Source organism: Falco cherrug, chromosome 7 (assembly GCF_023634085.1).
Source record: "Falco cherrug isolate bFalChe1 chromosome 7, bFalChe1.pri, whole genome shotgun sequence".
Lineage (NCBI taxonomy): Eukaryota > Metazoa > Chordata > Aves > Falconiformes > Falconidae > Falco > Falco cherrug.
In genome coordinates, this window is record NC_073703.1 from 41,957,753 (window position 1) to 41,984,645 (window position 26,893).

A 26,893-nucleotide genomic window follows, 5' to 3' on the forward strand; every position below is an offset into this window, starting at 1 on the left:
TAATATGCTGAGCATTAACTTGATAGGTGACCTGCAAACTCTTTGCAAACCTTCCAGACACTTGAAGAAGCCATACTGTTTTCTTGAATTTTTCTATTTATTTTTTTTCTGTCAGAGTTTACTTGCGTTGTTAGAACCCCAGAGTGCTGTGTTAGTTCTCTGGGTCAATGGTGTGGGATGCTTTCCAAATGCACTGCCTAGAGGGATGATGGTCTAGTTAGGATGAACTGTGGATAGTGGTTCTGGTAAATTATTGTGTCTAATATGGTTTCTTTTTCTGTATGTTTTTGTCAGGTAGTTGTGTGCAAGCCCCAACGAGATTGTTAAGATTGACTATGGCAGATATGTAAAACTAAGAGAAGTCCTGAAGGGGTCAGATTCCCAGAAAGCAATTGCGAGACACTTTCAGAAAGCCTGCTTACTGTAGGCTTATTGTGGGCGCTCAGCATTCCTAAGAATGAGCTTAGGAGACCAAACCAGTTCACCTTTTGTCATTTTTTTTGTTCTGTTCTTTCACTTTCCTCCTCCAAAAAAAAGTTAATTGCTGTCAGTACAGTTATGCACATTGTAGGTTAGCTTGCCAAATATGTTGCACTTCTTCAGTTGGAATTCTCCATGTCCAAGTAGAACAGGGAGGAGAGTTGATAAGAGTAATACAAAATGTGAATTTTTAGAAGCTTGGTTTCAGAGAATAAAATTTTTAAGTGTTTTATGGTTATAGTACCAAGAAGTGTTATCAACACGTGCAGAAAATGTCTGCCTCAGTGCGACAGCTAATTGAACATATCATGGTACTGGAGAGCAAGTATGTAATATTAAGCATTAAGATTGTAAACCTGTTAGTGTGAGGTTATTGCTCATTTTGTAAAAATGTAAATCGCAGAGTTGTAGAATGGTTTGGGTTGGAAGGAACCTTAAAGATCATCTAGTTCCAATTCCCCTGCCACAGGCAGGGACACCTTTCACTAGACCAGGTTGCTCAAAGCCCCATCCAGCCTGGCCTTGAGCATTCCAGGGATGGGGCATCCACAGCTGCTCTGGGAAACCTTTGCCAGTGCCTCACTGCCCTCACAGTGAAGAATTTCTTCCTTACATCTAATCTAAATCTATCCTCTTCCGGTTTAAAGCCATTCCCCCTTGTCTTATCACTACATGCCCTCGTAAAAAGTCCCTCTCTAGCTGTCTCATAGGTCCCTTTTAGGCGTGCTGGAAGGTCTCCCCGGAGCCTTCTCTTCTCTGGGCTGAACAACCCCAACTCCCTCAGCCTGTCTTCACAGGAGAGGTGCTCCAGCCCTCTGATCATCTTTGTGGTCCTCTTCTGGACTTGCTCCAGCAGCTCCATGTCCTCCTTGTGGGAATCTCCAGAGCTGAACCCAGTGCTCCAGGTGGGGTCTCATGAGAGAGGAGCAGAGGGGCAGAATCACCTCCCTTGACCCACAGTCATGTTTCTTTTGATGCAGCCCAGGATTCAGTTGGTTTTCTGGACTGCAGGTGCATGTTGTCAGGTCATGTTGAGCTTCTTGTCCACCGACAACCCTCCCTCCCCCCCGCCAAGTCTTTCTCCTCAGGGCTGCTTTTAATCCATTCTCTGCCCAGCCTGTATTTCTGCTCGGGATTGCCCTGACCCAGGTGCACAACCTTGCACTTGGTCTTGTTGCATTTCATGAGGTTCGCATGGGCCCACCTCTCAAGCCTGTCGAGGTCCCTCTGGACAATTTGGTGCCTCATGACCTTAGAAAGACCTTTTGAAAGGGATGGGTCATGTTAACACTGGAGTGACCAGGGTTGTGGGGAAACAAAGGGGGCTGGGAGCAGAAAGGACATGCACGCTCTTTGCAGTGCTTAAGGAACCAAGCAGTTTATTGAAGCCAAAGGATGATGCTAGAACAATTTAGCCTGCAAATTTGAAGGACTCTGACCTTTGGGAAATAAATGTCTTGTAATGGAAGATACAGTGCCAAAACAGCTTGGTTTGAAGATGGTTTTTAATAAGGTTATAAAAAGATCACATGGTGTGGCTGCCTGCCATAGCTGGGAACTGAATCTGATAATGTCTGGCAGTGTAAGCGTATGGCTGAAAGCTGAACCCTGCCCAATTGCTTATAATTGTCATCAGGTACTAAATATGCCTCAATGTCTGGTAGGACAAATAACTTACTGCCTTTAATAATTTTTCTGTGCAGCTGTTAATCATTCCTTCTTCCCACTGGTAGCTCTTCCTTTTTTTTTTTTTCCTTTTTATTTTCTTCCCCCTCAAAAGACTGTGATTAAAAGTTTTGTGTCCCTGCTGGGAAAGCAGTGAGTATGGGCTCCCAGAACCAGGGGTCACCAGTTCCAAGAAAAGAGTCTGGCACAGCTCAGCACTGATCAGTCTTAAATGCCTAGTATAAAAAGAAAACAGATCCTTTTGAGTTTATATTTACTGATTTTGTGGCTTTTCTATCTTGGGATATATAGATTTTTATTGCCACAATACCTGTTTTTTAATGTTGAAATTAGTAGCCCTGTAATGTTTCATTAAACCATTACTGAAACTTTGTCTTAATGTTGTGACTAAACACAGTTGATTTCCTGTGGTTACTGCTTACAGTTTTTCCGTGGCTTTTTTTCTCCCTGCTATTTGAACCTCTGAAGTTGTGATGTTGGATGCTTCACTTCTGTCATTGCTCTCTTGCAGGATAAGTGATTGGTGGGTTTCTGGCTGGATCTTTGCTGTGAGATGCTGGCAAACATTTGTGTCTGTTGCGGTGGGAATTTGTGGCATGTGGAAGCATTGTGGTGCCACAGGTTGTCATGGTTTAACCCCAGCTGGCAACTAAATACCACACAGGCACTCACTGGTATATGTCATACTAGAGTGATGCTGCTGCTGCCCTACCAAGATCTCTAATTTTCCAGTCCCTTTCAGGGTGCTTTGTTCTGATGCGGCACTCTTAAGAAGCACTTTTATAGCTGTAAATGGGGATGATATAATGCTTTGAAGATGTGGAGAAGATCAGATGGTTCTACCAAATGCCATGTATGAATGGGAAGGTGGTGTGAAAATCACTTATGGTATTGTAGTGTCTGATGTATGAGGGCTGCTATTGCTTGGCCCATTCTCTCCTTATAAAAACATGGACAAATGCACAAATGGGGCTACCCCCATAATTTTTTTTTCTACTTAAAAGGTTCTCTGTGGCAGCCCAAAGTCTCAGCTCTTTTCAACCCCTTTAAAGAGCACTTAAAACTCTTAAGTGAGACCTTTTTCTCCCCCATACTACAGTATCTGTTCCTACCAGCTTATAAAGGTGCACTTTTATTTCCCTTCTGCTTTGGATCTATGGTGCTTTACAGACTGAGAAAATGGAGGACTCCCTTCCCCAAATGCAAACTTTTGATCTATTTCAGTCATAAATCTTTCCAAAATACTGATTACTGAGGAAAAGCTTGCTGAAAGGTAAGAATAGTTGTATATAAACTGGTAATAATAACTCTGATTAATTGCCTGCTTGATAGTCTGTGTGCAAAAAACCAAACCACAAAAAATCCCCTCATTACAGCTCAGTCTTGCAAAGTTGCAGATGCCCTCAGTTAACTTCTGCATGCACTGATGGCTGTGGCTGCAAGCTGTCACCCCCGGACAGTGAGCACCCCTGTGCTGAGGTTGCCAGTTGGTTACTTCCCTGGTAGACAAGAAGATGGAGTTCATCAGTGATGAAAAATAATAAAAGCAAGGCTCCTCACAAATATTTAATAACAGAAATGCAGGGTATTCTGTTGATGGAAAAACTTCAGGCAAATGACCTGAACTTGCCTTTGCACCAGGAGGAGAAACGGGCTGTCTGCAAGGCTGTGGATAGCCCGTACTGGCTGTTTTTCATGCTTTGCTTTGGTATCGCTTGCCTGGTGCCTTCCTCAGTGTCTGATAATTATGGTGTGGCAGAAAGTCTTATGGCTGCAGGTGTTTGATTTATTAATATTTATACAGCTTCCTTTGACATCAACGTACTGCTTTTCTGGGAAGATGCTTTTATTTTTTATATCGAAGCAATACATTATTATTATTTTCCACTTATGTAGGAAATTCTGGAGGTAAAACGTTCTTCTGTCTGAGAAAATGAACCTCACTGCATGCACTAATAACTTCTTAGGCTAAAAGATTGGCTTTTACTTTGAAATGGTAAATTCTGTTAGGCATTTTTCGATCTATCACTCAGACCAGACAGCAAAAATATGTTACTTAATTTAACCATAGCTATGATACTTGACCTGATAGTCATTTTCTCTTTTAACTGTCATTCACTATGTTGTTCAGGCCCTAGATGCTTGTGGGGGTCTGGTCCAAGCTGTTTACTTTGGATGTTAAAAAAACCAAACACAACCCCAAAAGCCAGCTGTTCTATGTAGTTTGAGACTGTGGTAAAACATCAGTCCCAAAACACTAATTTGTGTGTTTTCAGTAACTTGATATTGAACTCTCCTCTGAATCCATACATCATTCTGACTTTAACCACGAAGTCAGCTTGCATGGTGATTATTTTAATTGCTACTGCATATGGTGAGGCTTGCGTTATCCAGTAGTTCACTAGTTTCAGGCATAGAACAGTAAGTCATAACAAGCTTCTGGGTTATATTTGGTATTGCAGGCTAATGCAGCGATTACTTAAATGTTTCTGGTTTTCCTTTAAGTGTTGCAATGTGTCATTCAGCAGAGCTGTGTACTGAAGGAAGGGAACATGCAAAGCACCAGTCAGTAATTTCTGCTGCACCTGAATAGGTTCCCATAGCTTTAGGTGTGCTATGCCAGTTGAAGACACTGAAGCTTTTCTGTAACTTAGGTGTTTAGTTTTGTCACCCTCAAACACTTTTCCCCTTTTCTTCCAGAGGTTTTCTAATGTTTGCTAGTAATTTTTTTTCTTTCCCCCTGGGCTCGTGATTGGAGTACAAGATTCTTGTCTAGGAGAATTAAATGTATTTTTAAAACAGTGATCTCTGGGTATTCCTGGTTTAGAACTGATAATTTTTCAAACAACTGTTCAGTGAAAGCAGGCAGACAGTCTCTTTTTGACCCAGTTGTGTTGCCTCTTTGGAGGGAGAAGGGAAATACAGCTAATAGTGATCTATCTTTTCCTTTCGGAAAGGGAGACTTGCTGTGGGTTTTGTATAGCCTATTGCCGATACCGGGAGGCAGCCAGGCCTTCCTCTGATAGGCAGTGGCTTAACAACAAGCTGCATGGGAATAAAGAAGGGTCATGTACAACACTGAAGGACACAAGAGTGGTGGTCAGTACTCCAAGTGAAATAGCCCTCCCGCCCGCACCCCCAGGGGACAGCATCTTTGACATAGGCTTTTGTAGCTCTGGAAGCATTCTGCCTAACCTGGACAGGATCTTGTATCCCTCATGTAATTTTTCTTCACTGTCTGGCTTGTCTGCAGCATTTCCAGTTCACTGCTTGTGTCTGAGCCACAGTCCTGTACCCGTGCAAGCCTCTGTGGTTTACGCTGGGAGAAGAATTTGTTGTAGTATCTCATGTATGTTAAGTGCATCTGTGGTGCATGTCTTGGCATAAGTAACAGAAAGCCTGTTCTTTGCTAAAGAAACAGCCCAAAAGAATGTACAGCAAGGTTGTACATGTATTTTTTCTTACTAGCTTTCTAAGCACCACAGAATGAAGTGGCGGCTGGTCCATGGTGCTGTCGGACTGCAGAGCAGTTAATTCAGCCACCGTCTTGGTCCATAGTGTGTCCTGCACAGATAGCCCCTTGCTGGGGAATTATTGCTTGTGGCCCACAGTCTGCTTCATTCTCTCTTTTTCCTTTTTTTTTTTTTTTTTTTAGCGTCCTAGAGTTTCTTGTGTGTAGGATCAGCTTTCAAATGTGATGTCAGGCAGTTGGCGCAGTTAGATGCTATTGCATGCTTGGTTGCATAAGGGATGTCTTGCTGCCCCAGCCTGCAACTGTGACCTGCTCAGCTGAAAAGCCTGGAGTCACTGACTTAGGAAATCTTTGAGGCGGAGAATGAGCTAATGCTAGAACAGAGGTGCATGGTTGCTTGACATCTTGATCGTTTCGATAACTTTTGTTTTTAAAATAACTTATTTTCAAAAAAGCTATTTCAGTAGAGGATCTTTCCTGAATTAACTAATCCTCAAAATCCACATACTTGAATGGTTTCTTGTCCCCTTTGGTTACCTGAAAAATGAGAACTTTTTAGTATAAAAGTTTAGTATAAAAGTATATATATTTTTATATATATACTAAAAAGTTGTCATTTTTCAGGTAACCAAAGGGGACCACCCCCACCACCCCTTTCTGAAAAAGGGGAAGACCCAGCAATACATGCCAGCCTTGGTAATTGCATCTTCCTTCCAGCAGCTTTTCAAGCACGCGTGACTTTATGCCTAACAGCAGGCACCCCTTCTCTCCCTGCTCGTGTGCTGGTCTGGCTTCTTCCCTTTTGCTGGGGCAGTACAATTGGTTTCAGTAAGTCTCGGTAAATTTGCGAAGTCCATTTTGGGAGGATTATAGAAAACCTTTGGACTGACTGTGTCTCAAGCAGGTTTGGCAACCCGCTTGCGAGTATTTTTTTTTCTTCAAAGTAGAACAAAGCTTATTCAGTGTGTGTGCAGGCATGGCAAGAAATGCAGCCCTTGCCACTAGCCTCTATTCTTCCAGGGGCTCTGGAGCAGTCCTGTCTAAAGCCTGGTGTATTTTAGTGGCAGTTTTGAGTTGTTCTATTTAATCCAGGGTAGACACAGCAAAAATATGGCTGGTTTGGTTATTTTAAGTTTTAGCTTACAATACTTGGAATGCTTCTGAGTAGGCTGTGCCCTAATTCAAAAAAAGTATTTCCCACCTAATATTTCTTATTTATCTTGCTTAGCTGTGTGAAAATTATGGTTTCAACAATTTGGCTATTAACTCTATCTCTACAAAATTTGTATTTTCTTCTTAAAACACAGTTGGAATGCATCTGGCCAGCCTCAGATGATGGTCTGCAGCAGTGCTTCCCACACTGTAATGGCAGTATATTAATCACTCACCACTTAACATCCTCTTGCAGATAACAGTAGCCTTTGAAATTCTGCAATAGGTGCTTGGTTTCATTTTCTTTTTAACTTCCTTGCTGAACAACGACAAGCTCTCTGTTGTGGCTGTGCACTGCATGCTGCTTCTAGGCTGGAGAAAACTCCAGCCTGGTAAAGTGGAAGAAGGAAGCAATTTGTGTCATAGATGCTGATTGATTGCCTGTCCCTCTGAGCATCTTTGTAATGGCTTCCCAAAAGAAAGACTTGCTGTATTGGGCAGAAAACTGGAGGAGCCATTGTGTATTCAGCAGTGTGCAGCACTTGCAGCTATGGGCAGCACCATGGATGCTCTTAGAAAAGTACTGAGGGCAGAGTTAAGCAGTCTGCTCTGTGACCTCCCCAAAAAGGATCTTTAGTTTTCACATAGGGAGTTAGGGAGACCAAAGAATAGAGATTCCAGTCTTGTGCTTGCTGAGGTGCTTGATTTTTAAGTTATATTTCCTGTGTCTTCCTATGTCTATATTTCCTATGTCCAAGTGAGGAGAAGGTTCTAGCATATTTTAACAGCCTGCATATATTGGGAGGATGGCATGGAGCAGGGATGGCTGGGCTTTGTGCCAGGGATTCAGTTCTGTTCTCAAGACTAGAGCAGAAATAGTTTGTTTTGCTGGACAACTTGTCAAATGCAGTGACTGAGCTTTGTCTGGCTGTAGGTACCTGAATCTCAGCTCTCGTATCAACAGAGGAGACGGCCATCTCTGCAGATATGCCTAATTTGGCTCTACCAATTGCAGTTCTCAACATTTTGGTGTATAATTAGCAGGCCTCTCCAGTCTCTTATCCCTGACATTTCTGGGTCACCAAAACTATTCCCCAAATGGTCAAAGCATCGTTCAGAGGCTTGCGCCTTTCTGACAAACCCCGAGTATTCGAAGTCTGCTCCTTCAGGAGCCAGGCTGACTGCAAGTCTCTGAACTGAAGTCCAAGTGTGTGTCTAAACCGTGTGGCATTGCACTCTCTGGTGTCCCCACATCCAGACTGCCTGCTGTCTAGAACAGTGTCACAGGAAGCTGTGTCCGTCTCCCTGCTCACGTACTGGGGTGTGTGTCCCTTTCTGTCCAAAGGAAATGACAGCATTGAGGGCTGATGCGCACACAGAGTCCCATCCCAGCCTGTAGCTTGATGCTTGCTGAGGCTGGAACAATGGAGCGTACTCACTTTATGGGGTTGAATCTTAACGCGTTTTGTTGTGTGGCTACTTGTGGAATTAATTAGATTTTCTTCGGGCATAGCTACATGATGTAGGGGTTGTTGCCTCTGCCTGAGGTCCACAGTTAGATCCATCTGACACAGTACAGTCCTAATCACCAGCTGGAGTTTTAAATAATTGTAGTTTTGAGGCACTGCTTCCAGAATGGATAATCTGTCTTGAGCGGTGGATCTGTGGAGATGTATCTGCAATGGAAGTTGCAGCAGGGTGACACATCTGGGCAGGGTGCTCCAGCTGCAGGGCAGTCTCTCTGTTCTGGACCTGACCTGTGCCTGTACCCTTCCTCTGTCTGCTTTCCTGCTCTGTTTGCAGGGTTAGTCTGTGGAGCAAGCCTGGGTGTCTTTGTGCTTGTGATGAAGACAAGCCATGGGACAGCTTCAAAGTTTCTTGGCAGGGGTTTCAAGTCACTGTGTGTGTGTAGCTCTGGGAAGCGTTCTGTGTACCAAGATGACTGGGTAGAACAAGGCTGTAAGTAAGAGGATAAATAGCTGCAAGGTGCTCTGTTCATTCTCCCTGACATTTATGCCTGTATACTTGGATCAAAATCAAAGATCTGTCCATCATATGGGATGTGCTTTGGTGCAATTCACACACTCTGAGGGCAGATAAGAAATGAAGAGCAAAGTAGAAGTGACTAAAATTAATGCACATCTTCCCTAACATGACCCACCTCCTACCTCTGCTCATCTGCAGCTGTATCAGTCCCAGTGGTGTGGCTGCTTAGTATGCGTCTTGGGTCACTTCTGAGGCCATGATCCAGAGGCTGCCCAAGTGCTTCCTAGGCAGGGAATGGAACTGAACAAGTGCTTTCCCAAATTTGAGTCAGGCCCATTAGTGCAGATTTTTATTGTTTGCGTTCCAGTATGAAGCAACCCTTTTCCATTGGTATTTGTTTTTAGATATTCCCTACATTTCAAACATTAATGATTCCTTTTTTTTTCCTTTTCTTTTCCAGGAAAAGAGGAGTAGAAGTAGTACAGGTGAGTAAAAATGATATTTGATTTTTTTTTCCCTCCTCTATTTTCTTGTAAAGAAGGTTTACTGATTTTTAAACGCTGTCATTTGGATGTCAATATGACCTGGGCTTAATTAATTTTGTTTTCTTTTCATCCAATTCTCCGATATGGATACTGTTTTTGGAAAAAAGAGGATCCCCCTTTTGTGAGGCATGTGTTGAGCCCATCTAATCTTAACTCAACAGGTGCCCTGGTGAAAGTGGGAATGCAGTTAGACTCTTCTTGTGTCTGTTAATTAATAAGATGTGGTAGTTGATTACATGATGTTACTCTGTGTTTATTGCATTCACAGTCAGGCTTAACAGAAGCAGGAGCTGGCCTTTGAAAAAAAAATACGGCTTAAGGAATGTTCTCTAACCCAGTGAGCAGAGAAACAATACAAAGTGCCTTCCAGTTGTAGCCCATGTACAGCGAAGTTCAGGTGTTGGCTACATTTGTTCTTTCCCGGGTCTGAATGGTCATATTTCACACGAAGTGTTACTTAAAGGGTGATGGCAACTTGGGAAAGGAATTATGTTACCGTGACAGCTGTAACATAGAGCATTATAGCCCTAACAGATCAAAAGGGAAGCATACTCTTTCCTTCTGGTTTATCTTATGTACTTAGAAGAGCTGTGTGTCACAGGTTTCACTCTTGCTGATGCTTACTGAGTGCTCGTTTTGCACTGTGGGCAGTGTGTTCCTCACACTTGTTTTCTAGTACCTCAGAGATGAAACTGCCTCAATAGAGAGGAGGAAAACGGGGTGCTAACCACTGATAGTTGAGGCTGCTTGTAAGTCCATGTGAAAAGTGCTTCTCAACAGCAGCAGGGAGTAGGAGAAAAGCTCAAAAAAAATTACAAATGAGGACATGTTATTTTAAAGAATTCACTATCAGAAAAGGCTTAAACAGATTCTTTTTGCTACTTACCTGAAAGATATATTTTCCAGTTTATGTGCTTGGTATCCCCAAAAATATGGGATACTGCATGGTATTACAATGAAAAGGGGCATATACTTTACTGGCTGCGTTTAACCTTTCATCAGTACACCATCATCTCTTACTTGTATCTCCTGTTGCTCAGAGCTAAGGAGCAGCTTCTTTTGTGATAATAGCGTCTCCAGATAGATACTTAGAAACCAGTATTTGCAAAACACAGCTTCACAAGCAGCACAGGGAGAAAGCTGTTTCACTGTCCAGGGGATACTGTTATTTTAGTAATACCCCAGCACATTATATTCTCATGTCTGCATTTGCACCTACGCTGTATGTTTAAGCAGCAAAGTGCTCATACGAGATCAATTCAGTGATGCACTGACCAGCTGAGCAGCGGGCAAATTCCATGTTACTTTGTGGATAAAGTAGTAACCTTCTGTGGGTTACCTGTTAGTCTTCTGAAGTCTGTGTAGCTTAATGGGTAGGCATCAGACACAAAATAATTGGAAAGGATTTCTTTATTGGAATAGCATTTTGGGAAGCATTTGGACAGAACTACAAAGGACTTTGTGACACAGGACTTTGTGCAAAAGTATTTTGTGGTCTCAAATGTCACAGTATAGTTGAGATGTCAGACTAACCTATACTGGGAATTTGTGCCCCAAAGGCATACCCTGAACACTGATGCCTGCTGCTTTGCTAGAGAGAGTGGATGGCTGTGTGTGATCACCCCTTGCCTATTGCTTGTGTGTTGCTTCCTTCATATATGCTGATGCGTGTACTTGTAGCCAGTAGGGGATGTATCAGAAATGGGTTCTTTCTCCATTCAGCATTCCTTAGGAAGCTTGCTTGAGTCACCTGACATAATCAATCCTACTAGCCCTGCTTCTAGATGGAGGATGTCTTGGTGTTGACCTGCTGGGCAAAGTTTATTTGATAGAGGGAATATTATTTTCCTGTGTTAAGCAGCAGTGTTTCTTGGATTTGTTTCCCCTTCCCCTTTAAAGAAACTATACTGTTCAAGAGAAACCAGCTCTTACACCTGACAACAGAAAGTAACACAAGCTGCATAAATACACAGGCTATTTATCTATTTCCTTCTCTAAATACATTTTTTAAAAATTCTGAATTTAGATGTACTTTCCAGTAATAAGTAGTGAGACGGAGGGTAAGATTCAGTTAATGACTACTAGATAGCAAAGCACGATGGACTGGTATGTGCTGACTTCTGTGAACAGACATCAGATTATTCTTTTCCGAAGATGTTTCACAAGAGCAGGAAAGAATTTCCTGCTACTAAAGGGAGAAGTCTTCAAATAAACACCTGTGTGACTTCTGTTTCCTTCCTGCAGTAGGGGTTTAGGATGGTCCTCTAGTCTTCACCTAGACCGATGAAATCCTCTTACTTTGCTTTCTTAAGGCTAATTGTGCTGGGCAGATTATCAAGCAAGCTGCTGCTAGACAGCAATTAACATTCTGTGATTTGTGTTCAAGTTCTGTGTTTTGTCTTAGACTTTCAGTTCCAGTAAAAAGAGTAGTTCTAGCTTTCTATTCTACTGAGTGGGGAAGCATGCGCATCCTCCAAAGAGAAATATTGGAAGAATAGGACTGGCAGTGGGGTGCTTAACAGGCATATTCCTTGATCCAGTGGTAAGACATTATTCAAGCATCGCATTGAAAACAAACAAAGAACCTCTCAAGTTGTCTGGTGATAGGTAATTGGAATTTTTTTAGAAATATTGATTGAATTCTTACATAGTGAGAATTCATTGTGAACTCAATGCATAGGAGCTGAAATGCATGATGTTATATAGTACAATTGAGTAACACCCATCAAGCTATCTGGCTTAAAAGATAGTACAGTAGATGAATTAATAAAAAGCTGTCAAGGTTATGAACTTGCAAAAGACAGTATGAGTCTGAGCCTGCACTCAAACACTTGGGAGCATTAACAGGTTAGCTTATTTCTCTTTTTTTTCCAGTGGCCAGTGGCAGAACTCTGAATAGCAGCATCTTTAAGATCTGGCAGTCTTTTGGAACTAGATTTGCTTTTTGCTGCTTAAATCCAAGTCAGTGGGGCAGCTACAAACCAGTGTTACGTTGCAAGACAAACCCATGTCTTCCTGACTTTTAAATACGGGCTCTTAACAGAATACAGTGTTGTATCTCTTACCTTGTAGCTGGTCATTTGCTTAATTGAAGTAGGCATCATCCTAGTATCAGGGTGTTTTCTGAATTAGGGTGCTTACTTGTTTGTACCCTGTGAGGTAAGGAAGCACTCCTGCTAAACTGGAGCAAGAGGGAAGACTGAAGGATGTGCCCGTGCTCCCCTAGGGAGCCTGCCTGTTGCTGTAGCAGCCCCAGTGCTATTGGGAGCTGTGCTGGCAAACCTGGGTGGCCGGGGGTCTAGCTGCAGGTGCCTCAGAAGAGGTGTGGGGCCATGCACTGCCCAGTGTTGGGGCTTCCCCATGTTGTTGTGTGGCACACAAAGGGAAAGGAAGAGCAGCTGAAGGTGGTCAGCAGACCTGGTGTTGCTGGTTTTCATCCAGTGAAAAACAGCACCAATTCAGCTGCATTTAAAGTATTCTGAATGAAATGCTCTTGCAGTTCCTGTAGCAGTTACTTACCTCCTCTTTCTTGCCAGGTCTTCCCACCCCTCACAGCTGCCTGCTCAGCTGGAGTGGTGTGAGCTGGTGGCCAGAGGAGGGGTGGAGATGCTCTGAGCAGGTGACAGACATGACCGAAGCCCATCTGCTGTGGTCTGCAGGCAGTTACTGGGCAGGCAGCAGCTGGCAAGGCTGAGACAGAGCAGCTCTTGCACTGGCATTGGGGTGACTTGCCAGTAGATACGTAAATTAAGGCATTTCTTAGTAAATTCTTTCCTCACCCTTTCAAGGGAAAGGCAGCCTCTGATGTTATGCAGTGGTTGTCTGATGAAGCATTTACCATTAAATAATTATTTTCTATAATGGAACCTAGCAAATAAGGGGTTTGGGTAGTTTCTAAAAGCTAAAGCTGGTTTTAATGTTTTTTAGTAAAAGCTTGATTTTGTTCAATTTCACCCCTCCCTCCCCCAAATTAGCATAAGGCCTAATTTAGAACTGAAAATTGTTGGTGGTTCTTCAGCCAGTAAAGTATCCATTTTCTTATGACTTTGCACGCTGGCGAGGGAGAGAGAGAACATCCCCATCTACCTTGTTTTTCAGGAAAAAATCTGTTTGGCTTAGTCTGAAGAATGTAAGATTGAAAACATGTGCAGCGAAGTGGAAATCATCACAAGTACCTCTGATGGGGACATGCATTTATTTTTGTTTCACAAGTTATGCAAATCCTGAATAATTAGCTGCAGCCCTTTGGCTTCTGACAAATTGCCAGTTTGGTCTTTGTGTGACAAAGTTTGGAGCCTTTGCATTTCTCACAACTTCAAAGCCGTTTTGAGCACTTCCACGCTCAAGTTTTCCTAGAGCTTTTGCCTGCATTTTTTTTAATTATAAATAGCGATTATTTCCTATTTTTGGTGGGTATTTTTGGTTCAGATGAACACTAATCTCTTTTATCTTAGAAAGATGTTCTAGTCAGTTGGCTATAAAAGTGGGATTAGTCATTGTATTTCAAGCTGCACATTTTTTAATAGCAGTGGGATGGGGAGGACAACATGTTTTCCAATGTGGAACAGCTGATTGTAGTAGTTACAATGGTCTCGCCTGCTGTTTTGTTTTTCCTTTTTCCCCCTACTCCCTCCGAATTGAGATATTTTAATTCTTTTTTTACTTTGGAGAAGAAAACTGTCCTTTGAGCTGTGGGTTTTACTGAAGCCTGTGAAGGAGAATTGAAGATCCCCTTCTCCCTTTTTAATTCTTCAATCAGAGTAAAATACTAATGACAACAGTTCCCACTAATTGTTGCCAGGGAACTGTTGTTTTCTTGAAATGGAGAGGTTTATTTTCACATGAAGTATTAATGGAATAACCTTGGAATAGCAGTGTTCTGAGAAAAGGAGCTTATAAAATATATATCCGATAGCATATACAGAAAGATAGGACTGGAAAGCTTCCAAAGCAAGCAGGGTTGTTGAGATGTTGGAGAATTGGCTGTCTAGTACAGGGAGAAGAAAGTTTATTTTTACATGTATGCCAGGCCCTCAGTAAAGTGCATGTTGTCCTGGGAATGGCAGTCTGCTTTGCCTTCAATGCATTTTTTTGGAATGATGCTACAAAAGCCCTCTAGCCCTCCCCAGTCTGGATTGTGTGAGGTACTTTGCATGTGCTTGAAGGTGAGGGGCTGCTGGTTAAAATCTTGAAAACATTCTGGTACTTCTTAGCATCAGCACTACGCAGAGTGTGCTGAGAACACAAAGTGAGGTCTTCGAAAAAGGTGTAATAATCTCACCTTTAAATCCAGAAATAGCAGGACTGTGGAAGAACAGAACCCTGAATCCTCTCCTTGGCCCTTCCCAGTAGGGGAGGTCCCTCTGTGTGAGGCTTCTTGGTACCCAAGAAGCAGCATTGCCCAGCAGGAGTGAAGCACGGGTTCCAGTGCAGGGAAGGGGGTTTTTGGCATGCCGCTGTATATTGCGTCAGCATGTTGGTCACTGAAGTACAGCGTGGCCCTTTTCTGGTCCAGTGGGGAGGAAGGATAAATACACATTTGTTGCAGCAGGGGAGGAAGACAAAACTACAGTACGTTTTCACCACGTGGATTAAGCAGATTAAATAAAAAAACTGTTATTCTTAAAAACTGGACAGAGTAAGCCAAACAAAAATGCATTTAGATCTGATTTATTTTCACTCTTGGTGAGTGAATGAGAGAACCATGAAGAAATTTTTGTGGCTCAGAGAGCTATAGGCTCTGCCATCACTTGCAGAAGTCACCTGGGTGAGTGAAAACATGACTAAGATTTAGAAATCTGTAACAGATACGTAATGAATGGCTGTCAGGTTTGAGCTTGTACTGCTTTGGCCCATGGAGCCAGCTCTGCCCAGCCCCTTTGTCTTCTCTTGACTCCTTGGTATGTACTGATGAGGCAGTGAGTCCTAACTACTAAAGGCTGGGAACTGGGATGTCCTGGGGTGGAAATCCAGTCTGCATGGGACCTCTGCCAAAGATTTTGATGACTGTAATGGGACCGAGATCTCAGTGTGGAGTTGCCTCACTTTGTCACTTACTGCAGACACTTTGGACAACTCCCTTACAAATTCTGCCTCTTGTTCCTAATGAAGGTAATAATATTCCATGTAGTAGAATGCCATTTAAGTTGCTTTGAGATGCCAGAATGGAGGAGTTGTAGAGTAAGATGAGTGTGTGAAGGAAAATGGGACTATTAATGGGGGCTGGTAATTTCTGCAGTTTGCTGTGTGTAATACTCCTTTAGTCATCAGCGTATAAGTGCCTCCCCAGATACTTTTGTGAACTGCAAAGCTTCATAATGCTTCCTTAGGAAACAGTGTGGGTAAACATAAGACCCTGACAGAAATGCTGGGGAGTAAAACTCTGTATTTGCCTCCTTTTGACTAGGAATATTTTGCAACATACAGTCTCAGTCTTTGCACTAAATGACAATTAGACATTGCATTTATTAATCATGATTATTGCAGTGGTGCCTATGGGCAACAAAGACTGGGACTTTAGTTTTGGGCTGCACTAAACAATAGGATTATTTGTCTCGCTGGAGGCAGATGTTGTGTTACAGTATCAAGGCAGGGCAAATGCAGTGTTTTTGGAGACAATGTGACTTGGGAAATGCCATATTTTAAAGCCAACCTGTCTCATCTGCGGTTTGCTGAAACTGCAAAGTCTGTGTTGAAGTACAAATATGCACATGGCTCTTTTGACCTTTTCTGAAGTTTTTTCTTGGAGTAGGAAGAATGGGGAGTTAGTATGACCAAGGGTAACACTTGTCTCTGACCCTAGTACTGAGGTGTCCTCCCAGCTGAATGTCCCATCGTTTGTCTGTTTTGGGGGCAAACTCATGCAGTTCTCAGCTTAGGCAGAGCTGCAAGCTCATTCCTGCAACAGCAGTTGTAACCCTGTCTTCAGTCCTGGGGTTTTGTTCCACTGGGACAACAATGTTCCTTTGGGATCAATGACTCTGGTATCCACCATAGCTCAGACTTGCTTCAAACCAAAGCTTTGTAGAGAGGATATTACCAGAACAGTAAAGGAGACTGTATGCCTGCCTTTCTCACTGAGCGTGGCTGGTAGGCATGAACTTCCAGAGGACTCTGCAGAACATCAGTGGAGTTTGTGGAAGTTGTTGTAGTGTATATTGTTGACTCTGCCTTTCTCCAGCTTCTGCAAAAGTTATTTACTCCTTTGGTCTGGGCTGTGACCTGAGATAGTTGTATATGGAGATCATTGCATGCTTGTTTGCTCTTCTGGCACTTCACAATTAAAGGAGATAAATGTATTCATATCACAAGATGGAATGGGGTTCCAATAAAACCTGGTGCTTAAAGACATTAGGCCCTGAAGTTTCTTAAGTTAGAGAAACTCTTAGCACACGTACTTCAGCTGCCCTTATATAAAACAGGGCACATTCAAACACAGTGAAACCTGGAAATGGTTTGCTGAACCTGATTGCCTTCATGGAATTACAACAGAAGAAAGTAGAGTGGCTTCAGCTTAATCAGAACAGCCTAACTTCTCCTCCACCCGCTCTGTTGTTTTTTCTTTCCTGAAGGGACACTTTTAAGAATGATGTATCTTGCTAGAAGGAATATTTATTATTCACTTTAACTCTGCATTTCTGGTGAGAGCAATACACTGGTGCTTTGTTTTCTTTGGTGACAGCATAGACCTTGTTTTGCTGTATCTCTGAAGGTAGGCAGATCAGACAGAAAAGCATATGCTGTAGATGTTTTCTATGCCTTTGGTTGTTGGTTTGCAGTATCTCTCATACTGACATAGCATATCAGTGGAAAACACTCATGGACTTTTTGACTGTTTTGAATCACTGTCTTTGTCTCGTTTTTGAGCATGTTTACTGCTAAAATTGATTTTGCACTGCTACCAAAAGCTGTGCAATTAATAGCTTAGAGTGGGAATTGTTGAATGTAGGATCTCAGTCCAAGGAAGAAAGGAGAGAGACGCGACAGTTAAATGATTACGGGCATAGTTTCTCTAAAGTGAGGTAGAAGTGGGTTATCCAAAATTGTTTCTTTAGCATAAGGTCAGATCTGTGGAAAATTTGAGAGCTGTAGTATCTTAATTTTTCTTTTCATCCTTCTTTCCTCACGTGACTTCTCCAAAAGGAGACTGCTGCTGCAGCTTCCTAGATAAGATTACTGTGGTTCTCTCCTGGCTATGCTGGGGGCAAGGGTGAGCCAACCACAGTTGTTAAATGAATCAAAATAGACATTGGATACCGAACGGTATGATCTGCCGTAAGCAGTCACTTAGCAATTGGTAGAAATAGAGCCCCTCCTTTTCGAAAGCTTTTTTTTTTAAAGAGAAGAAGTTTGAGGGCAGGAGTTGACTTTCTTCCCGTAGATTGGGGGTGGGAGCTGGAGACAAGGCTTCTCCGGCAGGTGTATATGAATATATCTCTGTTGCTCAGATTTATACTGGGGATGACATTGTTGGTATATTTAAAGACAGTGTGCTAGTGACATAATACTGAAGCTGTATGAATCTCAAAGCCAGAGGAGCCACAAAAGCCAACGAGCTTTGTCTGTGCAGTGCTGCAAGGCAGATTCATCAGTGGTCGTCACACCCTGTGCTCTGCTGCTTCCCCTCCTGCTCACCCATCTGTAGAGCACTGGGTTTGTTCATAGGAGGCTTTGTATCCATGCCTTCTGACTTACCTGCACATTTAAAAGCAAAGGAAATCCAAGCCTGCCTTTGGTATACAGCATAGATTTGTCACTGAAATGGTGATGCCATAGTATATTTTACTTGTTCCCTTCTTATGTTAAGGTTATTTTTCTAAAGGAGTCAAAATATTTTATTGGTTGCTCCTATTACAGGTCAGCAAAAGCATGTCAAGAGAGCTTGTCCTCTAGATTTGCTTAAAGTTTGCTTGTTGACCTGTAGGATCCTAAGGCAATGCTGTCAGTTAACCAGTCATTAAGATATCTGACATTCCAGCCACGGGAAAAAACCCCAAACCAACCTAAATTGAAATGTGGGTGGTGCTCCTGTGTCTTTGAAAAATGACACGACAGAGATTATGAGTAGGAAGGCAGAAACCACACCTTATACTCTTCTTTTAGCATCCAGGGTAGTTCAGAGTCTTACCCGAGTTCACTAGTAATTTTTTTAACCTGAGATTGCTCTGATAAATTATATCTGCCTCATTTAATTTCCCAACTGGTGTGCTTCCTTGAACAAAAGGTGTTTTGTATCTAATGTAAAGTTACTGTATAGGTTAAGTTACATGTATATTCTGTCCTCATTTGACTGTTTGTTATGAGTATTCAGTAGTCAGTAAGGACATTAAAAAATAATAATAATAAATTCCTCCTGGTACCTTGCCAGAGTGCAAACAAGTTATTTACAGTGTTTTGACAGAATCATCTGAAGACGAGATGGAAAAGATGCCATTGGGAATGAGCTAATACTGTAAGAGACTGAAATGTAAGGGAAACAACTGTTGTAGAGGAATTTTTGGCTGACTTTGCGAACTGAGAAAAGCTTTTTAGCTTTGTTTTTGTAGTAAACTGTTGGCTGGAGCCAGAAGCTTCCTTTACTCAAAGGTCTAAGTGCGTCTGAAATTGTTTTCTTGTACAAGAAGCTTCATTGCACAACTCCACTGTCCTGTAACCTCAGCAGCACAGTTACTGTGTTAAAATTGTTCATTGAATTACTGGTAACAGAGATTAGAGGACAAAGTAACTGCAGTCTATAGAGAATTTATGTTGATTGCAGAGAGATCGTTTGTGCTTTAGGTTAGCTTAGAAAATGTTCTTTCCTGTGACCTAGATGAGCTTATCTTGTAATACCCTTTCCTTTATGATAACATCCTTAAGTGGCTGAAAAAAGAACAGCAGCTATAAAGGGGGGGGGGGGGGGGGGGGGAAGTACAAGCAGTTTGAAATGGAGTCAAAGCAGATGTAATCATGTTCATGAGCCTGCTGTGGTGATGACTTGCATACCATTCAAGGCCTTTATGGCTGGTTATCATTGAACTAAGTGACTGAAAAGGAGGTAGAGATAACTTGCTCCCTGCTGGTGAGTGATCCTCCTACCTGTCCCTGCTCCTGATGGTTCTTCCGCCTCTGAGCCAAAACGGGCAGGTTGGAGTTGCTGGTGGGTTTCTAACAATGAAGCTCCTGCATTGACCAGAAGACCTTTTTTCTTGCCAGTCAAGTAAGTGCACCACCCTCACACTGCTTTCAGTTCTTGCTGTGTGAGGAAACTACACCCCAGTTGTCAGTCTCGCCTAACGGGTGTGTTGAATGCTTACTTTTGATAAACACCATGATGACTTGTCTTAGATGTTACTGCCTGCTGGGTCTCTTCTTAGATTCTTCAACCAGCTTGTATGGTTAGATCAATGCATCTCTATTTTTTTCTGTGCTTCCTAAAACCTGGGTATTTTTGATTGAGCCTGTAAAAGTTGATGCACACAAAAGTTGTGTTGGCTTTGGAGCAGTGTGCTGCATGGGTGTGCTGCTGCTTTACCTGAGCTGGTACGGCTGGCCTCTGATTTGTACGCAGCTGCCAGGGCTAGAGCATGTTCAGCGTATCCAGTACGGTCCAGGCCTTGCAGTGCCTCTTAAGGGGTGGTTGGTGTAATGTCTTTTTACTGATTTAGGGCAGTTAGCCCATTGTACAGCAGCTCAGTGGCTTATATTTACTTCTCTGTTAGGATCGAGTAGGTCCAGCTTCAAGGAAGGAAAGAGGATAGCAACATACCCTGGTGGTCAGTGGGTAGTTAGTTTGCATTATGGAAAGCTGGATAGCAAGTGGAAACGCATTTTCCCAGCTGTTACTTCAACTTCTGCATTGTCGTGTTCCTTTTTGCTTAAACGGCAAAGTGCTGATTTAGTCACTCAGAAGGTTTGAGTGATGTTTTCAGCAGGTCTGCTTTCATCATGCTCCTGGCTTTGGTTTCCAAGTCCCTGCTCTGCCAACCAGTGTACCCTCTGGTGTGCGAGGAGGACCTCTCCAGACAGCAGTGGAGGAGGGAGTGCCTTACCCAGAGGTTCCCCCAGCAAACCCCCAGGAAACCAGCTGGAAGCACCATGGTTGCAGCATTGCAGGGGGACTTTGGAGGGACTGAGCTCAAACCAAAGGTGCTTCTAGAAGACAGGTGTGGCCAGCCCACTGCCTTTGAGCCACCTGGGACTTGAAAGCAGTTCTCATGCAGCTGCTATGCCATGGTCATGTCCCAGGAGTTGTGGTAGTCCTGAATCAGCTGAGGTTATTGCGGGGTGTCCTGTTCTTTCTTAACAGCCAGAAAGGGCTCTGTTGTGTGTTTCTGTAGCTCTCGGCTCTGTGTCTCTTTTGATGTGTCCTTCTGAAATCAATGAATCTTGACTGCTTTTGCCTTTTCCTTAGCGCTGAATATTCCTAGTTCTTGAGGACTGTTTTTTTGTAACTATTGTTCAAGAGTCTCCTGGGATGGGTACAACTTAACTCTGCTTACAGCGTAAGTGATTTGCAAGTAATACTAGGCTGTCTTCTTTGCTTTGTGTAGGGAATTGCAATGTAAATGCTGCATAATCATGCATGAAAAATAATCTGTCCATGGAAATGCTGTCTTGAAGGTCGTCATTATTACTGCCCAGATATGGCTGTCTGTGGCCAAGGTTTGGTGCAGTAATACCATCAAGTTAATGTTTAAAAGAAGAGCTAACAGAGTTTACTTCATCTTCATTAGACAGGAGTACCAAGCGTAGTTGCTGATGATTAGGAATTTTAATTTCTTATAAATTTTCTTAAGCTTGATGTGCTACAACTTTTATTTATTGAATCTATCAGGATTGTTTATGATTCTGTCTGAAGAACTTTGTGTGTTTGCAGAGGATAACTTAGCAACAGCCTACAGCATAGTGAGGTTGCCTATGGCATGCTCACAGTAGTACGATGAACCGTAAAACAATGAGGAAACACCCAGGAACAGCAAGTAAATAGAACTTTAAAGCAAAACAAAGCAGTTCACTTACTGAAGAGTTCCATGTTTCTGTGGGGCACTGTTTGTAAAATTCTTTGCTTTTCAGTCTTTACTTGCATGTTTGTCATCCTGATCTAAGGATACTCTCTGCCTCTGTAGGTGTTCATGGTATGTCTGCAGTTGTTGTAATGGAGCATCTCCTGAGTATTCAAAATAGAAGCAACTATATGGTATTAAAGCAACTCACACTTTAATCTGCTAAATCTTCTTAATTAGTGCTTCACCAAGCTGAGGAATAAAAGTTTGCTGAAGGGGTGTGGGATCTAGGCTGGTATTCCAACTTTAAAGCTGTATGCTAATGTTGTAAGACTGCTGTTTCTAATAATCAACATTTCTTTTCCTGAGAGTGGTAGGGTTTTTATCTTGTTTAGGGTTTGGGTTTAGGGATTTGTTTGTTTTTTTTTTTTTTTTGAGATCGAGAGGGATTATAAATTCAAGTCTGAATATCTGCATATTTCAGACCACTTATTGTTGTATGTTGATACTGATAACTCGCTTGACTTAAATGACTTGGTTTGCATTGGAGGTGAAAGCTGAATGCAGTGAAAAAACATTTTCTTTTTTAAAAATTGTCCTCGGGGTCTGAGGTATGGACATGAAATACATGGTAAATACCCCACGTCTGTGTTTGGTAGGCAACAGTAACTTGACAGGAACATAGCTGACATTGTGGTTATGGATTTTACTGGTTCAAGGGGCACATAGTAGGTGGGGAAACATTGAGTGTTGAAAAGTCATGCTTTATTTTAACTATACTTTCAGATTCTGGGATGTAGGGTGAAGAAATTCTACCATTTTTTGAGCTTTTCAAGAACAAACCGAACTGCAATATTTGCATTTAGGTCTAGTGTTATCTGAGTTTTAAAAGAATTTGAGTATGAATCTACGTTTTAATAGAAAAGGTGAGATTTCAGTAGAATTCAGGTTGTTGCTGCTGGTATTCCTGCAGTCACTTCAGATTCTTCATCCCCTGACCTTAGAATCTGGTGTCTTCAAGGAGAAGAAAACAGGGAATGTTATTATTTTGCTCTGAAAATATCCCATGTAAAACAGACTTTCATAGTAAGGAAAGTATGACAGTACAGTGCTGAGCATGAGCCGTGGTACTTTCTACTAAAACAATGAGGCTGACTTAGTGAAAGACCTCAGGTCTTCCCTCTGTTGCTAACTTACACTGCCATACAACAGTTGGAACAGTTCAACATAAGAACAGTGCTGAATTATCTCTGTTTGTAAAACCATGTCTATAATATATTTTAACACTAGCTGTCTGAGATCTTTCAGTGTCGCATACTTCACTGACTTGAAGGCTGTCATGCTTGCATGCTTACTTCGTTCATAACACTACAGATGTTGAAAATCATGCTTCACTGTGTTGTCAAGGTTTATCTGAGATGAGCCAGCTATTAAGGAGGTAGGGCAGAGTCATGCCTTTACACATGTAGTCTGTTTGGGGCAGTCACACAGTTTGTTTAACCTGATGGGGTAAGTCAAACTAAACCTGTCTTGGTTGTCTTGTTCTGTGCATGGCATAAAGAGATTATCTAAGGTTGTGCTGTCCTTTGTCCAGATGCTTGCAGTAGTCAGGGATTTGAAGAATTTACATTTGATGGGAACAAGAAACGATTAATTGTGGCTAGAGCTTTCAGTTAAGTGCCCTCATTGCACTTGTTTGCATTTAAAAGCACATGCAGCGTTTCCTGTCATTTCAGTCTGATTTTGACTTTTCTCTCCTGTCTGTTTTCTGTGAAAAACAATGGATACTTACCTACTTTAATACCCATTGCCTCATGTTTGTCATTTCACCGATTCTAAAAGCCATACATTTGATGAATAAACGGGTAAAAGAATAAACTCTATACAAGCTAATTCTAAACCTAAAGCCCATGAAAATACGTTAAACTACATATATAAAATATGTAGAGTTAGCCTTCATGAAAACATTAGATGACACTTCCCTGTGTGTTGTAGTTTTGGGATAAAGTGCTTGAAAGAAAGCCAAGGCATTTCTACCAAAAAGTTTGTCACTTAATCTCCATGCTGAAAGCATTGTTTAAGTCAAGGTTACATAAACCTTGCTGGTCATAGGTTTGCATTTTGTCCCTTATTTTGTAGAGTTTTACTGTCTCCTTTGTTTAAGCTCTGCATATGGGACTTCCTTTTGAGCTGAATGTTTCTGCAGTTAGCATAAGCAGGTTAAGCCTAAAGGACAGAGCTTTTGAAGAGCAAATTTCAAACTTCAAACCACTCTTTGCACTGACTCGGTATCCTTCTTTGTTCCCCTTCACAAATGTCTGGGCTGTGGTGTTCAGAACAGGCTGTACTGAAGGACGTATGTTTAGGGCCTGTCCTGTGCTTGAAGTTGGCTGGAGGCAAGCCAGCTCTTCATTTTGAGGTTGCAGAATTGTGCTAGTGTGGCAGAGGACTGGCTTTGTTTCTCCATGGGACTTACTAGCCTCCTGAGCCCTGTGCCGTGCCAGTGAGGCCAGGCAGCATCCCTGGTAGAGCCAGGTTATGTCTGCTCTGCCTCTGCAAAAAGAGGCAGATTATACGTGTCTCTGCCCGTATGTGACCACAGACCTAGCCAAAATCCATGAATCCGTGTGAGTACAGTATTTGAATGACTGTTTATGTAGAGAGAGCATTGATGATGGGAAGCCTCCTGCAGCATGATGAACTATTAGGATAGTCCCCTCTAAACTGCTGGCTCCCTTCTGCTGCTTGCTAACTAAGTACCAGCTTATGCTGCTGTGTTTCTCGCAGCTTGTTTCTTGCACCAAGACAGGCAGAAGAGTGCTTTGTGACTCACGTGTTACCTGCAGCACACCCTGGGCTGTAAGCTAGGGGAAATGATCATTAAAAGATACTACTACTTACCAAATTAGCTTCATAGTTAGTTGAAACTGTTTCAAATCATGATTTTTGTTATTTTCACAAAGGTGTTTTGGCAGATTATCACTTTTGATGGAGGTCATGGTGAGGGGCTGGGGCTTGGGCTGTAGGACAAAGCATGACCATATTGGTCCTTCTTGTATCTGAATTCTGAGGGTAAGTTACTAAGTAATGAACCTGCTTTTCAAAGGTGTTGAGCAGCTGCTTTTAAGGTTCATGAAAAATGCCAAATACTGCTCTAGCTGTTTCCTCTGGGTGTAACAACGAAAGCAGCACTCCACTCTGTACAAACTTTTGTGTGTATGTGCGAGGCCCATTCTGTCTGTTGTGTCTGTGTTGTATCGTCCTGTTCCCTCCCCAAATCTTAGCTGAGAAATTCTTCTGAATGAACAGAATACTGCTTGTACTTGGGTTGATCTAGACCTCTTTTATTAGTTAATGATGTAAATGTGCATGGGTGACTTACAGTTTTGGGGTACAGGAAGGAAGAGCCTCTTGGGTCCCTCTGCTAAGGCTAATCTATTGGTCCTCCCCTCTATGAACATTCATATAAATTGTAGTATTTGGCCACTTTTGAGGGACTTTTACTTTTCTAACTTCAGAGCAAAATACACAAAATCACACGTGCAACAGCTTGTGTGTCACGAGCAGAATTCCAGTCTGAATGAGATTATCGTAGTTATACTTTGCAAAATAGCGTGATTTTGGTATTTGTGTTTCTTATGGCTCTATTAAAAAAAAATTACATTTGTAAATCTACTACTTAGTGGCAATGCAGTAGACGAAAGCTAAAATTACAGGCTTTTAACCTTTTATTTCCTAGTAGCTTCACAGAAGAAGTTGTTTCTCTTAATGTTTCAGTGTTTACACTGGTTTTCCTTTGCAGTTAATGAGATACTGCCATACGCAAAAGGGATGTGTACTCTATATGCATTCTAGTTACATGGGGGGAAAGGAGGCAAGTAATAGAAATTTCAGGATGAAAATTTTTTTTAAGTAAAAGGTTTTCCCCAGAAGATGAGATACTTTAAGTATTCAGTGAGGGACTTTGGTTCTGTGGGAACTGGTCAAATTATAGCAGACATAAATATAGAAGCCAAGTAGCATGGCAACTTGCCGAACCCCTGCCCCTATAAAGAAAAAAACCTGAACACCAGTAGCTTATTCCTGCACTTTTAATATGTTTTTTTGAAGGGGTGAAAGATTGCTCTTTCCAGTAGTACAGAGACATTTCTTGCCTGAGCACCTCTTTGCAAGCAGGGTTTCAGACCAGGTGAGTCAACACCAGGGCATGAGAAAATTAATAGGAAGGATCTGAAAGCTGTTCTCATTGCATAGTAGAGTTTAACATTTTAACTTATCCATGGCTGATATGGGTTGTTGCTTAGTTTTGTTTGACAGAGGGAACTAGGCCAGTCAGGTAAACAAGACAAGCTTTAAAATGCCAAGATCCATATCAGTTAAAAACCTTTTCTGTAGTCTGGTGCGTCCTTTGGTCAGAGGCGGTGGCTCTGGGCAGGAGCTGTGGCAGTGCTCCTGCGGTGTAGCTGAGAGAGTGGGGTTGCAGGATGAGCCATTATGGGTAGCAACAGTGGCATCATTTCCACATGGACTGTTTGAATCTGTTGAGGAGCATAAAATACATAGTTATGTTGCTGATCTGGACCAAATCGATGCCACTGTGTCCTCCTTTGCTCATTTTCTTAGGAAGAATCAGGCTTTTGAATGTGGCTGTGCCACAGCCGTGTCTCCTGTTACATTTGAAAATACCACGTATGGTAGACAGAGCAGTCCCAGACATGTTTTTAAGGATACTACCCATTTTCTCTAAAACTCTGGACAACTTTCTGATTCTGAAATAGCAAACTCCTGTCATGAGCTTGGTATGTCTAACATAAAGACTGGGAAAGAGAAGTTTTATTACCAAGAAAACAAAGGTCACCCCTCCTGCAGGCACAGGATGAACAGGAGAAACTTTATATTCCCCGGTAAAAATAATTATCTTGCTTTCTAGTTGGTTCCTAATGTAAAATCCAACCAAATAAAAGAGCCCGGAATAAGTCCAATAAATTGTTACTGTGCTGCTGCCACCTTTGTGTAGTAGGTTGTTAGCTTATGTCTAACTGTTTTTTGTCAATCTGATATATAAATAAAAATTATAAAATGCAATTTATTGCATGGGCTGGAAATTAATTGCTGTTAGGTCTTAGTTATTTCTCATCATGCTTGCTGGGAACTTTTCCGTAGAAGGAGACAGCTTGAAAGGCACCCATTTTTCATAAACTATTTTTAATACTTAAAAGTTACTTGAAGCACTTACTTGAGACATTTATTTTTGGCAGGGAAGAAAACAGCTGAATTCTCCTGTATATGTTCTTAGTCTCCGCTGCAGGGTGAATCTCCCTTCTTTTTTTCCATTCTTTTTTTTTTTTCCTTCTCCTCCTTGACAGGCTCTGTCTGTATTTCTGTCTCCTGCTCCCACTTGTCTCATGGAGAGTAAGAATTTGGAAGCTTTGCCATGAGAAGGAGGCAAAATGTGCTGCAACTTCCTATTCTACACACTTCTTGCCTATTGATCCCAAACATACAGGCATAATCATGGTTCAGGTTAACCAGGAGGACATTAGGTGAAGCATTTGGCAAGTTGCCTTTTATAAGCTTTAGTTTCTTAG

The 26,893-nt window shown here is 42.1% G+C and overlaps 1 protein-coding gene across 3 annotated transcripts in view; it reads left to right on the top strand.

Annotated features, from left to right (window-relative positions):
* The window catches only part of ITPK1 (inositol-tetrakisphosphate 1-kinase), a 150,082-nt gene that overhangs the window by 24,785 nt on the left and 98,404 nt on the right, over positions 1-26,893 (top strand). For all 3 annotated transcript variants that reach the window (XM_055717210.1, XM_055717212.1, XM_055717211.1), the window contains exon 3: positions 9,237-9,261. In XM_055717210.1, the coding sequence (XP_055573185.1) occupies positions 9,237-9,261 (25 nt within the window). The remainder of the gene's footprint in view (positions 1-9,236; positions 9,262-26,893) is intronic.